Raw genomic sequence first — 23,531 nt, forward strand, 5'->3', positions numbered from 1 at the left:
GATTAAACTATGTCTTTGGGCAGTATAGTATCTCCTTGAGCAAATAAGCCTATTTGTTCATTCATTTGTTCAAGCATCCAGCCAAGATATTTTGAGGAGCTACTGTGTGGCTGGCACTGAGCTCTGAGTACTGGTGTTTCCGAGCTGAACAAGGAAGACGTGATCCATACCTCCTAGGAGCTCACAGCTAGTGAAGGAAGACAGACAAGTGATGACACAGAAATGCTTTTGATTTTGAAGTAGAACGATTTACCTGGTGCTTTGATAACCTGGAGGAAAGGACTCTTACACTTGCCCTTTGTGGGTATTTTTCCACCTTTGCCTGATCTCTTTTCTCACTCTGTATTCCTCAGACCGTTTCAACCACTCTTACAGCTTTAATTCCAATCTCAGTGAAGGTCTGAAGCCTAAGGAAACAGGCCTGTATAGACCCACCTGCTTACTTCACAAACCCACTAGCCATCTCATAAGCATTGCACATGCAACATGCCCAAATCTCAGAACACTCCACCACGTAGATAATGCTCCTTTTTCAGGTCGTGGTCCAGCTGCTCAAGCCAGAAGTCACAGTCAGCCTGTCCACTGAATCCCAGTGAGTATTTTTACCTCCTAGATATCTTCGTGTCTACATCCTTTTGTCTTCATTGGCCACCACCTTAATCCAAGCCACCCTCATCTTAGCTGCAGTGTTTGAGCCATGCCTTTCCCTTTCTTTTCTTTTCTTTTTTTTTTTTTTTCTGATGGAGTTTCACTCTTGTTGCCCAAGCTGGAGTGCAATGTTGCAATCAGCATTCACTGCAACCTCTGCCTCCCAGATTCAAGTGATTCTCCTGCCTCAGCCTCCCGAGTAACTGGTATTACAGGTGCATGCCACCACACCTGGCTAATTTTTTGTACTTTTTTTTAGTAGACATGGGGTTTCACCATGTTGGCCAGGCTGGTCTTGAACTCCTGACGTCGTGATCCACTCACCTCAGCCTCCCAAAATGCTGGGATTACAGGCATGAGCTACCACACCTGGCCTGCCTTTCCCTTTTAAACTGTTCTTCACTTTGCAGCCACAGTCTGTAAAATCACAAGTCAGATCAGTAGCTTCTTACTGTCCTTAGGACGAAGTTAAAAAAATTCATTGTGCCTTAAAAAGATCACCATAATTTGGTCCTCCATCCTCTCTAGAATTAGCTCTTACCACTCCATCCTCCTCTGACCCTGCCAATCTGGACTTTTCTGTTTCTCAGTTTACCAGATGCCTCCTTTCTTCCAAGCTTTGCACCATGCCTGGAACAGATCTTGGCTCATGGCAGTCTCAGTAAATACTGGTTGAATCAATCAGTGAGCCTTAGCATTGTATCTTACTGCTCTGCCTTACTTGGTGAGTTATGTTGGGGCAGCACTCCTCTCCTCCAGGGGGCACCAGCTGCCGGGAGTCTGTCCCTTGCAGACTCCTCATCCAGCAACAGATGAATGAAGTACACTGACACACAGATAAATTCTGCTTTGCCAGTCCAGCTGCGTGTGTGGGAGCCGCTTACAGACTCCCTGCTGAGTCCTGTAAACAGTTGCCACTCGACCCTGATCAGCTAGTCGGACTCGCATTTATTCAGTAAGTTAATTAAAAAAAGCTTGAGTCAACACCATTAGAGGGTAATTGACATTGTGGACTTCCCAAGTAAAAAGCACTTAAGCAACTCCGTACATCAAAGGTTAGTCTTAAGATTTTATGAGTAAACAAGCGAGCTAGGTAAACTACTCTGCCTTTCTTTATTACTATTTTAATTTGTTTAACTAAAGGTAAAGGGATCAGTTCGCCTTCAGCCAGATATTTTACCGAATTTACCCACCGAAGTTATGCAAACTTCTCAGCCTTCCAAGAAGATTTGTGTCTATTTCTATAACTATCTCTTTTTCCCACCAGCCTGATTGAACCCCAACATTATGTAAATTTCAAGGACCAGATAACTTAAGATTATTTGCCATTTACATTATCTCTTGGTTTCTTTAGCCACTGGCAATCATAACATAATTTCTTTTTAAAAAATTAATAGTAAATTACTTTTAGAAATAGAATACAGTTTGATTATAGCATAGATTATGTAAGGGGCAGCAACAGGAAGTAAGACTAGAAAAGTGTCTTAGGACCAAATGTGTCTTAGTGTGTTTGGGCTGCTATACGAAAATACCTTAGACTGAGTGATTTATAAATAATACAACTTTATTTCTCACAGTTCTGGAGGCTGGGAAGTCCAAAATCCAGGCACTGGTAGATTCCGTGTCTGGTCTGCTCCATAGATGGCACCTTGTGCCTGTGTCCTCACACGGTAGAAGGCATAAAAGCAGGGAGGAACCTCCCTTTAACCTGTTTTCTAAGGGCACTAATCCCATTGTGAGGACGGAGGCCTCATGACTTAATCACTCCCCAAAGGCCCCACCTAATACCACCACCATGGGAACTAGATTGCAGCAAGAATTTCGGAGGGACACACATTCAGACCATGCATAGCACTGGCCAAGATGTTAAACTTCATTTGGCCTTTTGTTTTGTATTTTTATTTTATGAGCAAGGGAGAGGTGAGACAGGGCTTTGGGGAGACTAATCTGACAGCAGTGTCGTTATCTCAGTAAGAAGGAATCAGGACAAAAAACCAGAACAGTGAAAATAGAGTGGAAGAGAGACACAGAGTTCAGAGAGATTATAAGAGATTTGGCTTCTGGAGGACTGTGAGGAGGAGGTCAGTACCAGTGAAAGCGTACCTTTTTTTTTTTTTTTTTTTTTTTTTTTTTTTTTTTTTTTTTTTTTTTTTTTTTTTTGAGATAGCGTCTCACTCTGTCACTCAGGCTGGAGTGCAGTGGCGTGATCTTGGCTCACTGCAACCTCCACCTCCTGGGTTCAAGCAATTCTCCCACCTCTGTCTCCCAAGTAGCTGGGACTACAGGTGTGTGCCACCGCACTGGCTAATTTTTGTATTTTTTGGTAGAGACAGAGTCTCACCATGTTGGCCAGGCTGGTCTTGATTTTCTGACCTCAAGTGATCTGCCCACCTTGGTCTTCCAAAGTGCTGGAATTACAGGTCTGAGCCACCACACCTGGCCAAAAGCAGACCATTTTAGTTACTGTTGCAGCCATATCTCTAAGGGTGGAAGGCGTTTGGGGATGTGGGACTGGAACTGAGACAAGAGATTGGGTTGGAGATAGATATTTGGAGTCATCCACAAGGAGGCCATAGTTGGAGAAATGAAATGGATTTAATGTCAAAGGAATGAATAGAAAGAGGGGAAATGGGGAAAGGACCAAGCATAGAACTTTGGACTGTGGAGTGATAGCCTTCATTTAACAAGCAGCAGAAGGAAGGAGATGGAAGAGGAATGTCACAGAGAACCATTAAAGGAAATATGTCAAACAAAAGAACAACAGTTGAAAGTAGACATGAAAAATGGATTTGGAAGTTTTAAGGTCAAAAATGGTCTCGCTGGAATAGTGATGGAGGTCACATGGTAAAAGATTTTTTGTTCATTCAGTCGATCTTTATTGAGCCATCTATATGCCAAGCATTGTTCAATGTGCTGGAGATACAGCTGTGACAGCCAAGATGAAGAACTGGCGACTAAGCGGCTAGTGAAGAAGTTGAGGCAGCACATGTAAACTACTGTTTTGACAGGGTTTGAGGGGAAGGCAGAGAGAGGATGGTAACTTGAAATGGAGAGGCATGACTGTGTTCATATACAATTAATAAGTCTTTGGGGAATAAAGAAGACATAAGGAAGCAAGAAAAAGAATAGCAAGCTACAAGAGCCCACTGCAAGTTGGAAGATGTGGGTTTGATTGCAGTACGGAGGTTTAATCTAGAAGAGACAGAAAGGAAGGAGAGATTGTAGAAAGAGATGAAGGATTTTTAAGTAAAGGAGGGAGCCAAAGCACACACACACTACAGGACAATGCCAGTCTTCTCAGTAAACTAAAGGCAGGATGAAAAACACAGGGAAGATTCGGCAGGAGTGCCATGGAGTACCATCCACTTGCCATACCGGATAATAAATTTAAAGTGAGAGTCAGTGATGTCCATGCCTTCACTGTAATCCTAGAGTCAGTAGTACCGATTGCCTAAAATTAGGAACTGGAAAGGTGAGTGTAGTAGGAGGGCCAAGGAGTCGAAGGAATCTAGGAAACTGCTAGGGATACTGTGGAATTGGGCAGCCGTGGCATCAGTGGTTAGATACTTCATGACCTGAGGCTAGGAAGTGTAAAGTCATAAAAAGACATGTTCAAGAGGAGGTGATACAAACAAAATGGGAAATTGTGGTTGGATAGGGACTTTAAATTTCTATTTTGGAAGTGAAGTCATTCTGAGTTAACCCTGAAGTAGAACAGAGTTAAGGCCATATGTATGAGGCCAGGGCATTGGTTAAACAAACTTAAGTATTAGAGTTCCTGTGGATTTGGGATTGAAGGAAGGAGAGATTACCTTGATTCTATTTGTGTCCCCACTGCCAGTTCATTGTCTAAAACATAGTAGGTATTAGTAAATCTTTCTTCGGTGGGTTTATGGATGGACTGGTGTCAGCGTAGGCTTTCTTTCATCTTTCTGTCAATTGTTTGAACCTGTAAGTTATGTCACATTTATAATCAATCTGATGCTGGCTTTTTATAAGGCTTTTATGATTAGAATATTTGTGAATTCAAGTGCTGAAACACACTCAGCATTGTCCCCACTTCGTCTGACTTAGGGCCCCCTTCCTGCTGGCATTGTGTTCCCTCTACAGGGAATGTCCTTCCCGCCGTTTTAGCTCAGGAAGTGGATATTCCTCAGTCCCGGCTTCCTTTTTCTGACCAGTGCCTAGACTGTAGTAAAGGTTCTATGGCCTTAACCATTGCGGAAGTTCTCATCAGCCATCACGTGAAACTAACATGGATCCTGAATTTAAACTGTTTGAGCTCAGGAATAAGAGAAAAGGCCCTGACTGATCTTCCTTTGAAGAAAGATAGATATCCCTACGGTACCTCAGCATTTCAGTAAGTTATTGATTCTTTTTTTCATTGAGGGTCCATTTCAACCATTGAAAAAATTGTCTCAATAATAGAAGGTTAAATAATGATGCCATTAAAAATCAAGTACAATATTAATTATATTTAGCACCAGTTTAACTCTTGTCTAATGATTCTAAAATCACATGTGATCTATGCTGTGCTATTCAAGGAGTCCAAAGGCAGGGACATTTTTATAGCAGGAAGGAAGTTAGGCGATTTATTGGACTGCTTATAAAAAGAACTAAATGCAATTTAGATTGGATAATGTATTTCCAAGTTAATTAGATTGTAGGTTATTGCGTACAAAGCCATTGCCTGGGACGAACTTGCAGCAGCAGCAGCAGCTTTAAAATTGATTTTCTTGATTTACTTGTAACAGCAATGCTTGTGGCTGGAGCTCTTCTAAGGAAATATGCTATGATTTATTTTCCTTTCTGTCCTACATGTTGTAATGTAAAATTCTGTAATTTATCTCGTTAGCTGTTATCTGTGACTCTATCTATTCTTGCATATCTGAAAATGTAACAGGTGTTTAGAGTTAGCACTACTGACTGAAGTTTGTAGGCTTCAATAATTTAGGCCCAGGTTTTTGTTTTGTTTTATGGACTTCTGGCATTGAAGGCCAGTGGAGAGGTCACCCTATATTCTGTAAGGTTCAGTTGTTGATGTAAGATATTGGGTAAAAAATTAAGAGAGGAGAAGTTGGAAAAAGATGGGTATGGGAATTTAAAAATCAAATAAGAGATTGCATGTGTGATCATGGACTTCTGTACTCTTGGAGGCGAATCCTATAGTAAAAATAGACTTGCTTTCTTTCACTTAGGATTAACTCTGCCTGTTCTCCTGAAGTAGCCCCCGTTGTGCTTTTCCCATTTTGTCTTGTAAGTAGATGAGAAAGTCTTCCATGAGTGTTGTCTGCTTACAGAATACAAGGATGGTTGTGTTCTTTTAAAACTGAAATTTGGTTGACTTGAGTGTTGAACTAGCTTTTATTACTACAATTTAGTTGGTGGCCAAATGATTATACTTTGTATTTAAAATTGTCTGTGGCTCCAACCAACGTAGTTTGATGGTGACCGATCACCAACTTACTCTGTTTTTTTGTTTGTTTATTTGTTTTTAGACAGAGTTTCACTCTTATTGCCCGGGCTGGAGTGCAATGGCGCGATCTCGGCTCACTGCAACCTCTGCCTCCCGGGTTCAAATGATTCTCCTGCCTCAGCCTCCCGAGTAGCTGGGACTACAGGCGTGTGCCACCACGCCCAGCTAATTTTCTTGTATTTTTAGTAGAGATGGTGTTTTACCATGTTGGTCAGGCTGGTCTCAAACTCCTGATCTCAAATAATCCTCCTGCCTCAGCCTCCCAAAGTGCTGGGATTACAGGCATGAGCCATAACACCTGGACTTTTTAAAATTTGTTATAAACAGAGTCTCACTGTCTCCCAGGCTGGAGTGCAGTGGCATGATCATAGCTCACTGTAGCCTCAACCTCCTGGCCTCAAACGATCCTCCTGCCTCAGTCTCCCAAGTAGCTAGGACTACAGGTGTGCACCACTACACCCAGCTAATTTTGAAAAATTGTTTTGTAGAGACAGGGTCTTGCTGTGTTGCCCAAGCTGGTCTTGAATTCCTTGCCTCAAGCAATCCTCCTGCCTCAGCCTCACAAAGTGCCGGGATTATAGGCGTGAGCCACTGCACCTGGCCCTTCATCTGTTTTAAAGTGAACTATTTTGCACATGTTTGTACAATCATAAAACATTTCATCCTACTAGGTGCATTTCCTTCAAGACAGATCCCCCATCCTTCTTAGGGAGAGCTACAGAAAACAAAGGGTGGAGAGGGAGGCTGAAGAACCTCTGACTGTCCCAGGAATCTGCCTCCTCGGTGGCTGGGTAGCCAGTCCTCAGCCCAAGGCCTCCCTCAGTCATCCAGAAACCCTGTGCTTGCACTGCCTGATTTTCCCTGTCCAGGACCAGTGGAGTTGGTTTTTGTTCCTTTTACAGTTTCAGAAGACTCTATCCAACTCACTGCTATATACAAAAATAGTAATATAGTGAGGAAGCTTTCAATTCCAATTAAATAGATTCCTCCTCTCAGCCAGGCCTCTGCTCAAACCACCTCCAGGGCAGCCTCCCTGCTTCCTCTCTTCAAAAAGACCCCCTTGCCCCTGCTCTGGCCCTCTTTCAACACTGTTTTTACTTCATGGAATTTCACTACCTCACGTTCTTAGGCGGTTCCTGTCACAGATACTAAGATACAGGTCGAGTACTCCTTATCTGAAATGCTTAGGACCAGAATTGATTTGGATTTCAGATTTTTTTTTAATTTCAGAATATTTGCCTTGTATCAGGTAAGCATCCCAAATATGAACATTTGAAATAGTCCAATGAATATTTCCTTTGAGCATCTTGTTGGCACTCCAAAAGTCAGATTTTGGAGCATTTTGGATTTCATATTTTCAGATTATGGATACTTAACCTGTATTTATCTCTCTCCCTGCGACGCCAGGATATAAACTCCACAAGGGCAGAGAATGTATTTGATTCATTGTCAGTCCCCTTATAACTAGCATGTATCTGTCCATTTGTATACATTTAGCAAATATTTAATGACTAACAGCTCAGTAGATTAAAAAAATGATTGGCTGGACACATGGCATGTCTTGTGTAGTAGCAAGAGGAGAGGTGGGCAAGTAAGGATCTGGCACCAGGCCTCGATTGCCATACTCCATGGTGGGAGGTGAGGCAGAGCCGGCCTGCCCCTTTTCCTTTCCAGGACTCAGCCTCAGCATTGAGAGGGAGAAGCCAGAGGAGAAGCCTGCCCCTCCAGGGGCCACTCGCCTCCAGCACTGTGGCCTAGAGTGCATCCTCTCCAGCTGAGCAAGTGTTCTCCCTATTCCACCAGACTCATGCTCCCTGAAATACAACTCCATTTCTTGCACTTTTGCCTTGGATTTAGACGTGCAAAATATGTGAACCTTCCTATGCAAATTAAGATTTGAATGTCATCTGCTTCACAGTTCTAGCCATCAGTTCTAAAAATAGTCATTTTATGGGATTTGAGAAAGAGATTAAGACCACAAACTTACAACTGAGTTTTTCCCTAGCAGACAGCAGCTGTTCAAACAAAACATAAATCTGGGAGCTTTGAAGAGCTGTGCTGTTGTGCTGCAGCTCAGCCCAGTAGGTGGAGGTTCCTAGGGAGGAGATATACTCAGCATGGGTGAGATCTGTGGGCCTGCAGACAGTGTGTTCATGTTCTGCCATCACCTGTGAACCTAGAGGACAGAGTGATGGAAATCGATGATTGTGAGGCAGCGAAATTAGGACTAGCATTAGTGAACGCCCCGCCCCGTGTCTGTGGCCATGTGCAGTTAGCGCCATTTGACTCTTGTTCTTGTGAAAACTACAGAACATTTGTAGCAAGGGCTTTATAGGCTGAAATACCAGTAAACAGCCAGAGAAAAATTAACACCAGCAGAAATGTGACTTTTAAAAAGTAAGATGACCTGTTAGGGACTTTCTGTGAACTTACAGGGGTCCTGAGAAGTCATACCCTGCTGCCTGACCTCTGACCAAACAGTAATCACAGGCATTCATTTCCCCAGGTCAGTGAGGACTCAGAGTCTTCCGACAAGAGGGGCAGTTTGTGTTATCTGTCACTCCTTCCCCATTTTTCTAGCACAGCTTTAAAAATTACTATGGCAAAGATACCAGCATCTTTGCCATTTTGCTGCTTTATCATCTTACATGGACTATATGCTACACAAACTAAATTAAATTAAATCAATGCATCTCCGCCCCGCCCTCCTCCAGAGTAAGTTTTCACTGACTTGGGCAAGTAAATGAGTGCTGCACCCTAATTAATGTAATAGAAATTCCTGTGCTGGTATTCTTGTCCCATTCTTAGAAGAGGGAATTTCCTGGTAACATTGCCCCAGATAATAATTATTCCTTTGAGACGCTGCAGGCATCACTTCTCCAGGCTAAATAATTTCAGTCCTTTTTCTCCCAGGTTCTAGCGTTCTATCCTTTAATCTTGCGAGTCTTCTCACTCCTACTTGGCTGAGAATTCTAAGTCATCCGAGCTAATGTGCTACCTGGTTTGGAGTCACTCTGTCCTCCCTCACCTTCCAGATGTGCCAGCGACTGTGGTCCCTGTTATCTAACAATGCTACCTGGCTAATTACCTGTGGGCTCTTTTCTGCTGTGATGAACCCAGCAGATCATTTATTTGCTGTGTAAACAGCCTGTTTCTCTTCTTGTCTATTTGCCTTTTCTATAGACAATGTTTGGTTTGTTTCTGAGTAAAGTAGCCTTGACCAAATGGACTAAGGGGCCATTTGGGGCTCATTATTTTGTATGTGATTGACAGATAGTTAAATTTTTCAGTGGGGTATTACACATTCTTTAGGCTGTGGTATCAATATGCTGGCACTTCAGAGAGCCAGCACCATGTAGTGTAAGATGAGGACCAGCGGTGGAGTTGGGGAGGGATGAGAATCACAGCTCTTCCACCATTTATTGCTGTAATGTACCTAGCCTCCCTTAGCCTCTCTTACCTCATATGTTAGATGAGAATAATGTTATTCGTGTGGGAGAGTAGAGCGGATGCAGTGAATTCAGGTTTGTAAGCATTTGATGTGCTTACTGTTGGAATGTAGTTTTACAGACAAGGTTGTTTTTGTCATGATGGGTGGTAATTATATATATAAAGGTAACAGAGCTGATTTTCATCTAGTTGAAGGTCTGTGTGAGTGGTTTAAGTTCTTGGTACAAAGATATAAGAGACACATACTTATGATAATTTTATATTAAATATGTCATCAGCTGTTATACAGAGATAGTTACTATGAAAAGCAGAACTAGGAGGGAGGGGGGCAGAGGATAAATCCAGAGTGTCTGCCTTTCAGATACCTGGACTCAAGAGGAATGGGAAATTAGAGGGAAGAAGTGTCTGATGTTTCTGCAGCCAGTCAGGTTATGCTCATTGAAAACTGTTTTTCCAAACAACCTCATTAAAAAGTGGGCAGAGGACATGAACAAATCATTTTCAAAAGAAGACATACATGCAGCCAACAAGCATATGAAAAATGCTCAACATCACAAACCATTAGAGAAATGCAAATCAAAACCACAATGAGATACTATCTCACACTAGTCAGAATGGCCATTATTGAAAAATCAAAGAATAATAGATGTTGGCACAGTTGCAGAGAAAAGGAAACACTTCTACACTGCTAGTGGGAGTGTAAATTAGTTCGGCCATTGTAGAAAACAGTGTGGCAGTTCCTCAAAGAATTGAGAACTACCATTCGACCCAGCAATCCCATTACTGGGTATATACCCAAAGGAATATTTGTTCTGTCATAAAGACCCACACATGCATATGTTCATTGCAGCACTATTCACAATAGCAAAGACATGGAATCAACCTAAATGCCCATCAGCAGTAGACTGGATAAAGAAAATGTGATACATAAACACCATGGAATACTATGCAGCCGTAAAAAAGGATAAGATCATGTCCTTTACAGGAACATGGATAGAGCTGGAAGCCACTATCCTTAGCAAACTAACACAGGAACAAAAAAACCAAATACCATATATTCTCACTTCTGAGCGGGAGCTAAATAACAAGAACACATGGATACTGGAAGGGGAACAACTTAAGGGTGGAGAGCAGGAGGAGGGAGAATATCAGAAAAAATACCTATCGGGTACTATGCTTATTATCCAGGTGACGAAATTACCTGTACACCAGATCCCTGTGATACACAGTTTACCTACATAACCTGCTTGTGTACCCCAGAACCTAAAAGTTAAAAACAAAAATAAAACCTTTTTTTTGTGACTTGAGCTCTAAGTTATGAATATTGTCTTAGGGGGCTCAAGGGTAAAGGGACAGCAGTGTATCTTTAAGATTAAGCATGATTTTGGTACTAATAGAGCCTCTGTCCTAACCTGTACTTTTGGGGGTTGATGATACCAGAGAAACTTTTCTGTACATTTTTTGTGTGTTGGTTTGCCCTGTCTTCAGCAGTGATTATGTATTTCTGTGAAGTTAATAGGCCCCTTGTGTGGAGCCTACCTCCCGTGTGGAATCATCTCATAAGGAGACACATCCTGGAAGTGTCCCGGAAGCCCCTAGACTTGAGTTTTCCAGACTCCTTGGCCAACAAACACGGCCGTCCCCTGGGGGCTGTGGCCATCACCCCACCCTGCGGCTGCTTGGCCTCCTATGGTAGAAAGGGAAGATGAATGATCATCAGCGCTCCATCTGTCTGGATCGGAATGAACAAATCTCTTGCTGCTTCTCCGTCACAACCCTTCACCTTTCTTTTTCCCTTGGCTAGATGGCACCCTGAGCTTTGGATTTTTTTTTTTATTATTATTATAAGAATTTTCTAACTTGCATATTTGCATTTTGGCCTAAGATAATGATGGCCATGACCCTAGCAAGGCTACCGCAGGAACCGTGTTCTCCTCAATCACCTTTCCAGAGAGCTTTCTTTCCCTACACTGTCAGTGCCAAGGAAGGCTGAAAATGCAGTGACTGTGGGTTATAACCTGTGATGGCCCCAGAAGGGCTGTGACTTCATCACCTCCTGTAATCCTCACAGGGTCCCCACTGGACTCATGAGAAAAGGGGGAGGCTTCTAGGGGTTATGGAGTAGCCCCCAGGTACACAGCTGGTAAGCCCAAGTGCATTGTTGATTTGACTCTGGACAGAAGGGAAGGGCTTTCTGGTCTACCTCATCACCACCTCCCCAAGCCATGGGACCCACCCCTGGGTAATTTGGGAATCCAGATAACCAGCCCTTCAGTAAGGAATATGAGTTACTGCCCCACAAGGTGATTGCCCTACTAGTAGAAACCTTACTACCCAGAGCTCAGTTGGGTTTTGTGACCCCAAATTAAATGAAATATAATACAGGTAAATGAACTTCACAAAATTATTACAGTGCTTTAATGCTCTGGCCTGGGGACCTAATTGCTTTTATTTTATTTTGTTTTATTTTTGAGATGAGAATCTCGCTATATTGCCCAGGCTGGTCTTTCAGCCTGGCCTCATGTGATCTTCCCACCTTGACCTTCTAAAATGCTGAGATGACAGCCTCATGCCACCACACCCAGCCCTCTAGCCAATTTTCAATAAATATACTGAATTTTCATAATATAGTGTCTAACATTCTCTACTGTGCTTTTAAAACCAGTATTCTCAAAACAGCTTATTTTATTTTGCTCGAGGCAAGTATGCATTATCCCTTTTTGCTTCCCACAAGAGCAAAAGCTTAAGCATTTGTCTTCCCTTCACTTCCTGCCAGCGTCCCATCATCTCTATCTGCTGGGGTCACCGGGACTCGAGGCTGTTGATGGCATCAGGACCAGCCCTGTACGTGGTGCGTGTGGAGCACCGGGTGTCCAGCCTGCAGCTGCTGTGCCAGCAGGCCATCGCCAGCACCTTGCGTGAGGACAAGGACGTCAGCAAGCTGACCCTGCCCCCCCGCCTCTGCTCCTACCTCTCCACTGCCTTCATCCCCACCATCAAGGTAAAGCCCTCTACCCCTCCCTCTTCCTCCTCCCTCACCTGTGCTGGCTCCCCACAGAGCCAGGGCAGAGACAGGTGAGGGTACCAGAGTGAGCACATGGGGCCATGTGCAGCTGTGCAGGATCCTGATCCTGTCATGTGCTGCCAGGTCTGCAGTCTGTCCAAGCATCATGGTCCATGTCCATGAGAGATTTGCCCTGTGTGGTGGCTGTTATCTTTCTCATGGCAAAGCTGGTATTCCTAGCTTGACTTCTGTGTCCCTCTGATGATCAAAGGAGTGACCATTATTCAACATTTCCTATATACTAAGCATTATACCAGTTAATTTTTAGAAATCTGTCTTGTTCAGTCCTGACTTCCTGACAGATGCTGCCATTATTCCCATTTAAGGAAGCAGGAAACAAGTTAGGAGAAGTTAAGTAACTTGCTCCCTAGCTAGTTAGGGGAACAGTCAGGATCAGACCCACCCCAGTTCTAGGGCCAGCTCTTGGCACTGTGCTGAGGAGAGCCACGCCAGCCAGCGCTCAGCGTCAGCAACCTTTCATACCAGTGGGAACTCTAGAAGGTAGCATGTAGAATGCATCTGCCAGTTGCTGTTTAAGTGTGGGTCCCCCTAACCTTGGGTTTTCCCAAGTGGTTCTCTTTTGTATTGTCTCTCTCTTCTTCTAAGTAGCAGACCCATTTGTTGGTTACTTTTTTCCTGAAACATCAAAGTTTTAGAATCTATTGGTTTTTGTTTTTGTTTTTGTTTTTCCAAGTTGCCTTACACTATTGATTCTACACGAGCAGATCTCAACGCTGGTGTATTATATAGCATTGGAAAATACAGGTGCCCAAGCCTGCCCCTATGGATCCTGATTTCATTGTCTGATATGGGATCCTGGTTTAGATGTGTTTTGAAAGCTCCCAGGAGATTCTCACATGCTCCTACCATTGCAAATCACTGTTCTACACCACATAGTTAGCCTCTCCCCAGGCTCCCAGCCTGTGCTCTTTCTGGAACAGTGGTGTTTTTAGTTGACCTGCCCCCGTGCTCACTCTCTTTCCCTCTCTCTCTGCCTCTCTGGAGTCCCAGCTCTTCCTTTTCTTCCTGTGTCCTGCAGCCCCCAATTCCAGATCCGAACAACATGAGAGACTTTGTCAGCTACCCATCAGCCGGCAATGAGCGGCTACACTGCACCATGAAGCGCACAGAGGACGACCCAGAGGTGGGCGGCCCGTGCTACACGCTCTACCTGGAGTACCTGGGCGGGCTTGTGCCCATCCTCAAAGGGCGGCGCGTCAGCAAGCTGCGGCCGGAGTTTGTCATCATGGACCCGCGGACGGATAGCAAACCAGGTGGGTCTCTTGCCCGAGGGACTGGGACCTTGTTCTCTGTGGTCATGGGCTGTTACGCCTTACACCCCAAACAAAGAGAATGCATACTAATGAAACGTGAGCCTGTGGTGGCTGGTGTGGAACTTCGTTGAAGAAACCCACTGAAATGAACTGTTCTCTAAATGTACTTTTTGACAGGTTTTAAATCATATTTCGTGGGCAGTGGATAGCTGGGCTGTGAATAGAGGAACCATTGGCTGTCAGGCAAGGGGAAGCTAGTGCAGGCCTCCCGGGAGCAAGGGTTTCCTCTTCACAGTTACGGAGTGTTCATCCAGTGTCTTCATGTAATATTCAGACAACTTGAAAATAATAACAAGATACAGTCCCTGCCCTCCCAGAGTGGATGATAAAATTAAAATCAAACCTTCAGCCTCCTGCCCCTCCCTAGTCTACTGTTAACTGCTTTGTACCTGATTACTAATGACAATTTTTTGCTCATCCATAAAGATGTTGGTATGAAACACCCTTTTCTTCTAAAAACCTTTCCCTGTGGTGATTTTCTTTGCTCAGTTAATGTATTCAACATGCTCCCTGCACACCTCTCTGGGATCCTAGATTGTAAGCTTCAGAGGGAAGGGACTGCGTTCTTTTTTTGTGCCACTTGGTGCTAGGCTAGTGTCCGTGCACCCATCAGTCACTGCCGGCTCAGTCTGCCACCTCCTGTGAAACTTTGCCCATCACCTATGGCAGATTGAGCAACACACTTAGTCATTGTGCTCCAGACTCTGCCCTGCTGAATCCTGTGGGCCCTGGGGGGAGAGAACTGAGTCGTCTTTGTGCCCCCAGTGGATCTGGATTTGTTTTCATTAGTTCATGCTTCCTCTCGCCACTTCCTCGCTCCAGTTTACTCTCCTGCCCATTAGTCTGGTCCCTGCCTCTCATTACGGCCTGGAGCTAGCATGACATGTGGCCTGACCAGTCACCCCAAGTCACAGTGTGGTGGGCTTATTCACTCTCAGCCTGTACTCAGCGCTGTACAGTTGCCCCACCTCTGCCTGCCAGCCTTCATTTGTTCAGCATCAGCAGTGCCACTCTACTACCCCTGCAAAACAGCAATACCGCTTGTCAATATTAGATATGAGTCTGTTTTTTCTGTCTTTTGACTCATGTGACAAGCTAGTACCAGAAACAAAGAAAGCGACCAGCAGAATTGGGGCTGGTAGGGAAGCAGACTGAAAGGAAGGAGAGGACAGATTCAGGAGGAAGGCAGGCACAGTGGGAAAAACAGGAGAGAGAGAAGCGCATATTCACGTGGGACGGAAACATGGTTTCAGGGAAAAGGAGAAGGGCCACCAATGGTTAGAGATGACTGGGGTGGGGGCCGTGGGACAGGCCCTGAGCCCAGGTTTGCAGCAGGTGTTCTCGCTGATGTCAGCACCTCTGAGGTTACTCCCCTGGGTGCAATTTTATAAAATCTGTATTGAGATTAAATGTTGACAGTAACTTAGGTGAAGAGCTTATTTCCTCATGTGTGCATAAATTCCTCACTGAAGAAGAGGACAGGAGGCTGTGCTGTGGAGTACCCAAGGACTAGGCTTGCTTGAACCTGGCCCGACTACCCCAAATGCCTGCTCTTCCTTCCTGTTCATGTTTATCAGCTTGTATCAAACACAGACCCACTCATTTGCGCACAATCCTTTGAGGGAATAAGATGTTGTATTTTTATAATTAAAAGAGTTAAAAGCTATAAAACAAAGCACATTGACTAGTGCCTACCTTGTGTGGGATACTTGAGTCTCCTGCTATTATTAAGTAATACCAGGTCATCTCTGCTTTTAAGGAGTTTCTAAACCCTTTTAGGTGATAAGACAATGTAAGCACTTGAAAAGTTTAAAAAGTCAAGATTTAAATACCTGATGACAAAAATAGAGGATATGTCACAAGGCACAATATGACTAATTGCCACCTGAATGGCATATACAAACTATTTCAGAGGAGGAAAAGAATCCGTGACATTGAGAAAACAGGAATTTCTTTTTTCTTTTTATTGGGGGATGGAGGGACAGGGTCTTGCTCTGATGCCCAGGCTGCAGTGCAGTAGTGCCATCACAGCTCGCTGCAGCCTTGACCCTCCCAGGTTCAAGCAATCCTCCCACCTCAGCCTCCTGGGCAGCTGGGGCTACAGGTGTGCACCACACTTGCTAATTTTTGTATTTTTTGTAGAGACAGGGTTTTACCATGTTGCCCAGGCCGATAAACTCCTGGGTTCGAGCAGTCCTCTGCCTTGGCTTCCCAAAGTGCTAGGACCTATTACAGGCATGAACCACCGTGCCTGTCCAGGAATTTCTTATCGTTAAAAGCTGATTAACTCATTGAGGCCGCCATATCATTGTTTCTCAAAATGTGTTCCATGCACCACCACCTCCATGCAAATCACCTGGGATACTTATTTAAATACACGTTCCTAGGCTTACTCTTAGATTATGATTCATTAGGGCTGTGGTGGGGCCTACATACAAACATGCGACTTAATGGGTTTCCCAGGTGATTTTTATGCACTAAAGTTTGTGATCCACTGTCAGGTGACTTGGCAGATATGTCCCTCAAAATTACCAGTGTGTATTTTTATACCAGATACCATGAGTCCCAGTATTTTTTTTTTTTTTCAGACAAGGTCTCACAGTGTCTCCCAGGCTGGAGTGCAGTGGTACAATCATGGCTCATTGCAGCCTTGAACTCCTAGGCTCAAGCAGCCCTCCCACTTCAGCCTCCAGGTAGCTAGGATCGTAGGTATGCACCACCACACCTGGCTAATTTTTTTATTTTTGTGGAGATGGGGGCTCCATGTGTTGCCCAGGCTGGTCTCAGCCTCCTGGATTCAAGATCCTCCAGCGCTCGCCTCCTGTAGTGCTGGGATCATAGGTGTGAGCCGCCATGCCCGGCTGCTTCCCTCCACCACCCCCACCAGTTTTCTTTAAAAAGAGATGGGGTCTTACTCTGTCACCCAGACTGGAGTGCAGTGGTATGATCGTAGTGCACTGTAAATTTCTGGATTCAAGTGATCCTCCCACCTCAACCTCCCGAGACTATAATAGGCACACACCATCACACTTGTCTAATTCTGTTTTTTGTAGAGATAAGGTCTCACTGTGTTTCCCAGGCTGGTCTCAAACTTCTGATCTCAAGAAGTAAAGTCGTCCTGCCTTGGCTCACCACAGTGCTGAGATTTACAGACATGCTATTGCACCTGGCACACACTTTCTAAAGGAATCTTTAGCCACAGCTTGCTATGGACTGACTTGTGTTCCCCTAAAATTCATATATTGAAGTCCAGACCCCCAATGTGAGGGTAGGATGACATTTAGGGGAGATTAAGATTAAAGGAATTCATATGCGTGGGTCCTGATCTGATTTAGTTACTGGCCTTAGAGAAGGAGAAAGAGACCTCTCACCACGCACATGCACCAAGGAGAGGACATAGGACACAGTGAGAAGGCGGCTCTCTGCAGGCCGGGGCAAAGGCTTCACCAGGAAACAGGCGTTGTCACCCTAACCTTGGGGCTGCTCAGCCTCCATAATTGACTGGACCCGTTATTTAGTGTGTGTGCATGCACACTTGTGCGTACACACACGCATAATACTGGTTTTGTTTTTCTGGAGAACCCCGACTAATACAGATTTTGGTTCTAAGAAATGGGTATTGCTGTAACAAATCTCTAAACATGTAGAAGAAGCTTTGAAACTGGGTAATGGATAGAGGCTGGAAGAGTTTTGAGGTGGATGCTAGAAATATGGAAGTTAAGAGCAATTCCGGTGAAGTCTCAGTTGGAAATGAGGAATATACTGAAAACTGGAGGAAAGGTGATCCTTGTTATAAAGCAGCAAAGGATTTGAGTAAACTGTTCCAGTGTTTCCGTGGAAGGTAGAACTTGCAAGTGATTAAATTGGATATGTAACTGAAGAGATTTCTAAGCAAAGTATTGAAGGAGCAGTTTGGTTCCTCCTGATGGCTTATAGTAAAATGCAAAAGGAGAGAGATGAATGGAAGAAGGAATTGTTAAGATAAAAGATGAAGATTTAGATTTAGAAAATATTTAGGCTATTCATATTGCAAAAAAAATAAGTATTAAATACATTTTGAAGAAAATACCAAAGTTATGGCTGGATTGTCATTTAATAAAGCGCTTACGAAATTATATGAGCAGAGACACTGCCAGTTTGAACTGTAGTGGATGGAAACAGGATGAAACGAAGGAGGAAGGCTGTTGGACTTCTTAGCTTTGACCAGCTGGAATGATGGAGGTGTTTGGCCACTAACATGCATTATTCTTCAAGAAGAGGGAAAAATAACTCTGAAAGTGATTCAGAGATCATTAGGTCCACCTCTTCGGTTTCAGCAGGCCAGATGGCCTTTGCACAGAGCCTTGCGGGCAGAGCCATGGGGGCAGGATCCCTACCAGAGCTATGAGGGTGATGCTGACACCCCAGTAGACCTGGAGGACAGGATATCAAACCAAAGAGGACTCCACTCAAGCCTCAAAATTCAATGGAATTTTCTTTGCGAGATTTTGGATTTGCTTGGAACCTGTCACCACTTTTGTACTTCCAGTGTCTCCTTTTTGGAATGGGAATGTCTATCCTATGCCTGTCCCACCATTGTATTTTGGAAGCACATAACTTCTGTGGTTTCACAGGTTCACAGCTGGAGAGCAGGTTTGCTTCAGGATGAATTGTACCTCAGGTCTCACCCATACTGGATTTAGGTGACAATTTAAATGAGACTCTGGACTTTTAGAGTTGATACTGAAATAAGTTAAGACTTTGGGGGCTTTGGGAATAGAATGAATATATTTTGCATGGGAGAAGAACATGAATCTGAGAGTGGCCAGGAGTAGAATCCCATGGACTGAATTGTGCCCCCACGTCAACCCCAAAATTCATATTGGGAAGTCCTGACTCCCAATGTGACTGTATTTGGAGATAGGACTTACAGGGAGGAGATGAAATTAAATGAGATCTTAAGGGTGAGGTCCTAATTTGATAGGGCGATTGGCCTTATAAGAAGAAGACAAGATTAATGCCTGTGATCCAGCGCTTTGGGAGGCCAAATCGCAAGGTCAGGAGATGGAGACCATCCTGGCTAACACAGTGAAACACCGTCTCTACTAAAAATACAAAAGATTAGCCGGATGTGGTGGCGGGTGCCTGTAGTCCCAGCTACTTGGGAGGCAGAGACAGGAGAATGGCGTAAACCTGGAAGGTGGAGCTTGCTGTGAGCTGAGATCGCGCCACTGCACTCCAGCCTGGGTGACAGAGCGAAACTCCGTCTCAAAAAAAAAAAAACAACCAAGGAAAGAGAGCTCTTTCTTCAAGCACATACACTGAGGAGAGGCCACCTGCAAGCCAGGAAGAGAGCCTTCCCCAGAATCCAACCATGCCGGCACCCTAGCCTTGGTCTTTCAGCCTCCAGAGTGTGAGGAAACAATTTCTATTACTGTAGCCACCCAAGTCTGTGGTATTTTGTTATGGTGGCCTGAGCAGATTTAGAGTGTATATTTAAAAAGCCATTAAAACCATTTTTCAAGATTTTATTTTAAAAATATATGTAATTGGCCAGGCGCGGTGGCTCACGCCTGTAATCCCAGCACTTTGGGAGGCCGAGGTGGGTGGATTACGAGGTCAGGAGATCGAGACCAGCCTGGTTAACACGGTGAAACCCTGTCTCTACTAAAAATACAAAAAATTAGCCGGGCGTGGTGGCGGGCGCCTGTAGTCCCAGCTGCTCGGGAGGCTGAGGCAGGTGAATGGCATGAACGGGGGGGGGCAGAGCTTGCAGTGAGCGGAGATCGTGCCACTGCACTCTAGCCTGGGCGACAGAGTGAGACTCCATCTCAAAAACAAAACAAAACAAAACAAAAAAATATATATGTATAATTCAGGAAGCCAGGCACAGTGGCTCACACCTATAATCCCAGCACTTTGGGAGGCCAAGGCAGGAGGGTTGCCTGAGCTCAGTAGTTCAAGACCAGCCTGGGCAACACAGTGAAACCCTGTCTCTACTAAAATGCAAAAAAAATGGCCAGGTGCGGTGGCTTATGCCTGTAATCCCAACACTTTGGGAGGCCAAGGTAGGCGAATCACCTGAGGTCAGGAGTTCAAGACCAGCCTGGCCAACATGGTAAAACCTTGTCTCTACTAAAAATGCAAAAATTAGCCAGGTGTGGTAGCAGGTACCTATAGTCCCAGCTACTTGGGAGGCTGAGGCAGGAGAATCACTTGAACCCGGGAGGTGGAGGCTGCAGTGAGCTGAGATTGCACCACTGCACTCCAGCCTGGGTGACAGAGCAAGACTCCGTCTCAATAGATAAATAAATAAATAAATGACTCCGTCTCAATCAATCAATCAATCAATAAAATAACAAAAAATTAGCCAGCCGTGGCGGTAGTCCCAGCTACTCAGGAGGCTGAGGCAAGAGAATCGCTTGAACCCAGGAGGCAGAGGTTGCAGTAAGCCGAGATAATGTCACTGCATTGCACTCCAGCCTAGGCAACAGCGAGACTCCGTCTCCCCAAAACACCCAAAAAGCCTTCAACCCAGAAGAAATTAGCGGATTCTTGAACACTGACAGAATTGAGATGTAAAGCCCCAGACGTTGTAGTTAAGCCTTAGGTTTTAAAAGACCAATCCCAGCTTACATTTTTCTACAACTTAGATGTTTTTACAGAACACCCATGATAAACTGATGACACAATCTCTAGTAGTATGAGGTACACCCAGCCACCACCTCAGCCTTCGCAAATGTGGAGCTTATGTCATGCACTGAATTTTTAGTTGTGCTGATGATAGACGTCAGAGTGGCAATGCCTGCACATGTGGAATTATGACACTGAACAAGCAGGGCTCAGGGCATATTTTCAGAAAGCCATTTTCTTTGTCTCTTGCCACCCCTTAAATCATCATTTATTCTTTCAGAAAGTATTTATGAAGTCTCAGGTAGTCTCTGCGGTTAAAGCAGGAGGCAGGACAGATGACTTTCCTTCCCTCATGGAGTTTGCACTAGTTGGGGAGACAGACAATAAAGCAATAGTTACGGCCGGATGCAGTTGCTCAGCTCTTTTAATCCCAGCACTTTGGGAGGCTGAGGCAGGAGGATCACTTGAGTCCAGGAGTTTAAGACAAGCCTGGGTGACATAGCGAGACCCCATCTCTATAAAAAAGAAAATAGTAGTTATGAGTGAAGGGATAGAGGAAGTGGTCTGGGACATGGTATTTGAGGGATCCTAGCATTGATGAGTGAGTCAGGAGCTGAGTGGGCAGTGTCTTACTGGGTTTCCTCAAGTCGAGTCACACACACTGGCATGTTCTGTAGTCTTGCGTGCATGCTTGAGTCATGACAGAGATTCCTTTGATCCAGTGATTCATAAATTAAATCATAAAACACTGCTCAGGGTTCGTGCATTAAGCCTTTTTATTTGCTTAAACACAAACACCACTGTGGCTTCACTACGGCTTTTACTGGGTCCGGGCGTGGCACCTCCTGATTCAGTGAGTGCTTTAAGAAGGGGGTGATGTGGGCAACACAGCCTGGGGCCAGCCTCCTTTCCAAGGAGCTTGCCAAACTTTTCTGCCCCAGAGGGGCCCCTGTTCATAGATGCTACCTCCAAATGCTCAGAAACTTCTAGATTGGTTTGGATTAAGAAACTCATCCTTTAAAATATAAACAGCCCTTTTGGATGGTAAAATCACTCATTATGAATTATTTCATTATGATTGAATGATTCAGCTTTTTTATTACCTGGCAAGGCACTTGGAGCCTTGAGGCAATGAGATTTTCATCAGCAAAACAAAGTAATCTGGAAGAATGGGGTCCTCATATTGAAGACAGACCTGGGGTGGTGGAGGGGATAGGGGGGATTTGGGTGGTGAGGGGATGTGATAGCACAGTGGGGATGGGCAGCCAAGGAGAGGAATTCCAACGAGGAGGAAGTTTGCCCCACAGTTTTGCCATCACCCCACTCTGCACATCATCTCACCATCTGCCTGAAGGCCCCATGCGGAGTACCCACAGAAGAACCCAAAGCCATCCTGAGAGTTCCCACCACCAGGTCTCCTAGCCTTTGCTCCACGCAGGCAAGCAGCTCTACCAGGCGGGAGAGCCAGGCCCCCACCGCGAGACCTGTGGCAATTCCAGGGGACTTTCTGGCATTCCAGACCTAAGTGGAGCGGACCTGACTCTGTCAGGACTCTAATTCAAGCAGGCCTGGCATCAGCAAGGACCTTCTCAGGTCAGAAGCAGGTTCTCAGTGAATCAATGAGTCCATAAGCCCCTCACTCAGCCCAGGTTCTGTGGCTGCCTAAAAGTCCTCATGAACCCAGGTGGGCACCTGTGTGTTGTGAGACACAACAGCACAGCCATTTTGGTTTCAGCTTTTGGCAAACTGTGTGTATTTTGTACATGCCTAGAAACATTAAAATACCATGCCCATTTTGACAACAGTAGGAGTAATTGCCTACTTCTGCTTAGAAAATCTAAAAGAGAAAAACAATGCTAAGCTTCTTTCTGTTTCAACCTCTAGGTCTAAAATGATGGCCTGTGGAGTCCATCTGTCTTTTAGTTTATAGTAATGATCATTGGTAGGGGCTAATTGATATAACTTCCCTTGAAATGTGCTGGTTGGTGTTTTACCAGATGAAGTCTATGCGAACAGCTTGATTTCTACTGTGATCGACAGCTGCAACTGCTCAGACTCCAGTGACATTGAACTGAGTGATGACTGGGCTGCCAAGAAATCTCCCAAAATCTCCAGAGCTAGCAAATCACCCAAACTCCCAAGGTAATCTCAGTCTTCGGGGTGATCGTCCTTTCTTGTGCCTCTGAATATGTGTGTTTGTGGCTGCAACAGAATCCCACTGAAACTGACCAGAAGAGTCAAAGAGCCACCTCCCTGCCTTTTCTTCCAGAAGATTCCAGCTGGAATAATTACAACTTCTCTTTGTTTTGTTTTGTTTTTCCTTTGGGATAGACAAAGACACCCAGAAGTTTGCTACACCCTCAGAACTTCTCTAGGCGTTAGCAATGATGGTGGGTGGCAGAGGGGTGGCCATAGTTCCCGGGTTTATATGTTTTTTCTTATAGTTTGAGAAAAGGAATAAAAAGGTTCTCCAGTGGATGTAACATGTTGAAGAGAATGCCAGATAAGATGCCTGTAATGCCAGAGCCGGGCACAGTGGCTCACGCCTGTAATCCCAACACTTTGGGAGGTCGAGGCGGGTGGATCACGAGGTCAAGAGATGGAGAACATCCTGGTCAACGTGGGGAAACCCCGTCTCTACTAAAAATACAAAAATTAGCCAAGCATGGTGCGGGCGCCTGTAGTCCCACCTACTCGGGAGGCTGAGGCGGAAGAATCACTTGAACCCGGGAAGCGGATGTTGCAGAGCCAAGATTGTGTCACTGCACTTCAGCCTGGCAATAGAGCGAGACTCCATCTCAAAAGATTAGATAGATAGATAGATAGATAGATAGATAGATAGATAGATATAAGATATAAATAGATTAGATATAAGATAAATAGATAAGATAGATATAGATAAGATAGATATAAGATAGCTAAATAGATATAAGATAGATTAGATAGA

At 44.6% G+C, this 23,531-nt stretch overlaps 1 protein-coding gene across 1 annotated transcript in view; it reads left to right on the plus strand.

The window, feature by feature from the left end:
* TULP4 (TUB like protein 4) overlaps positions 1-23,531 on the plus strand; it is a 289,770-nt gene that overhangs the window by 244,272 nt on the left and 21,967 nt on the right. The window contains exons 8-10 of the mRNA XM_045391322.2: positions 12,351-12,575; positions 13,678-13,912; positions 22,582-22,726. Of these exons, the coding sequence (XP_045247257.2) occupies positions 12,351-12,575; positions 13,678-13,912; positions 22,582-22,726 (605 nt within the window). The remainder of the gene's footprint in view (positions 1-12,350; positions 12,576-13,677; positions 13,913-22,581; positions 22,727-23,531) is intronic.

The sequence above is a fragment of the Macaca fascicularis genome, chromosome 4 (assembly GCF_037993035.2).
Source record: "Macaca fascicularis isolate 582-1 chromosome 4, T2T-MFA8v1.1".
Classification (NCBI taxonomy): Eukaryota; Metazoa; Chordata; class Mammalia; order Primates; family Cercopithecidae; genus Macaca; species Macaca fascicularis.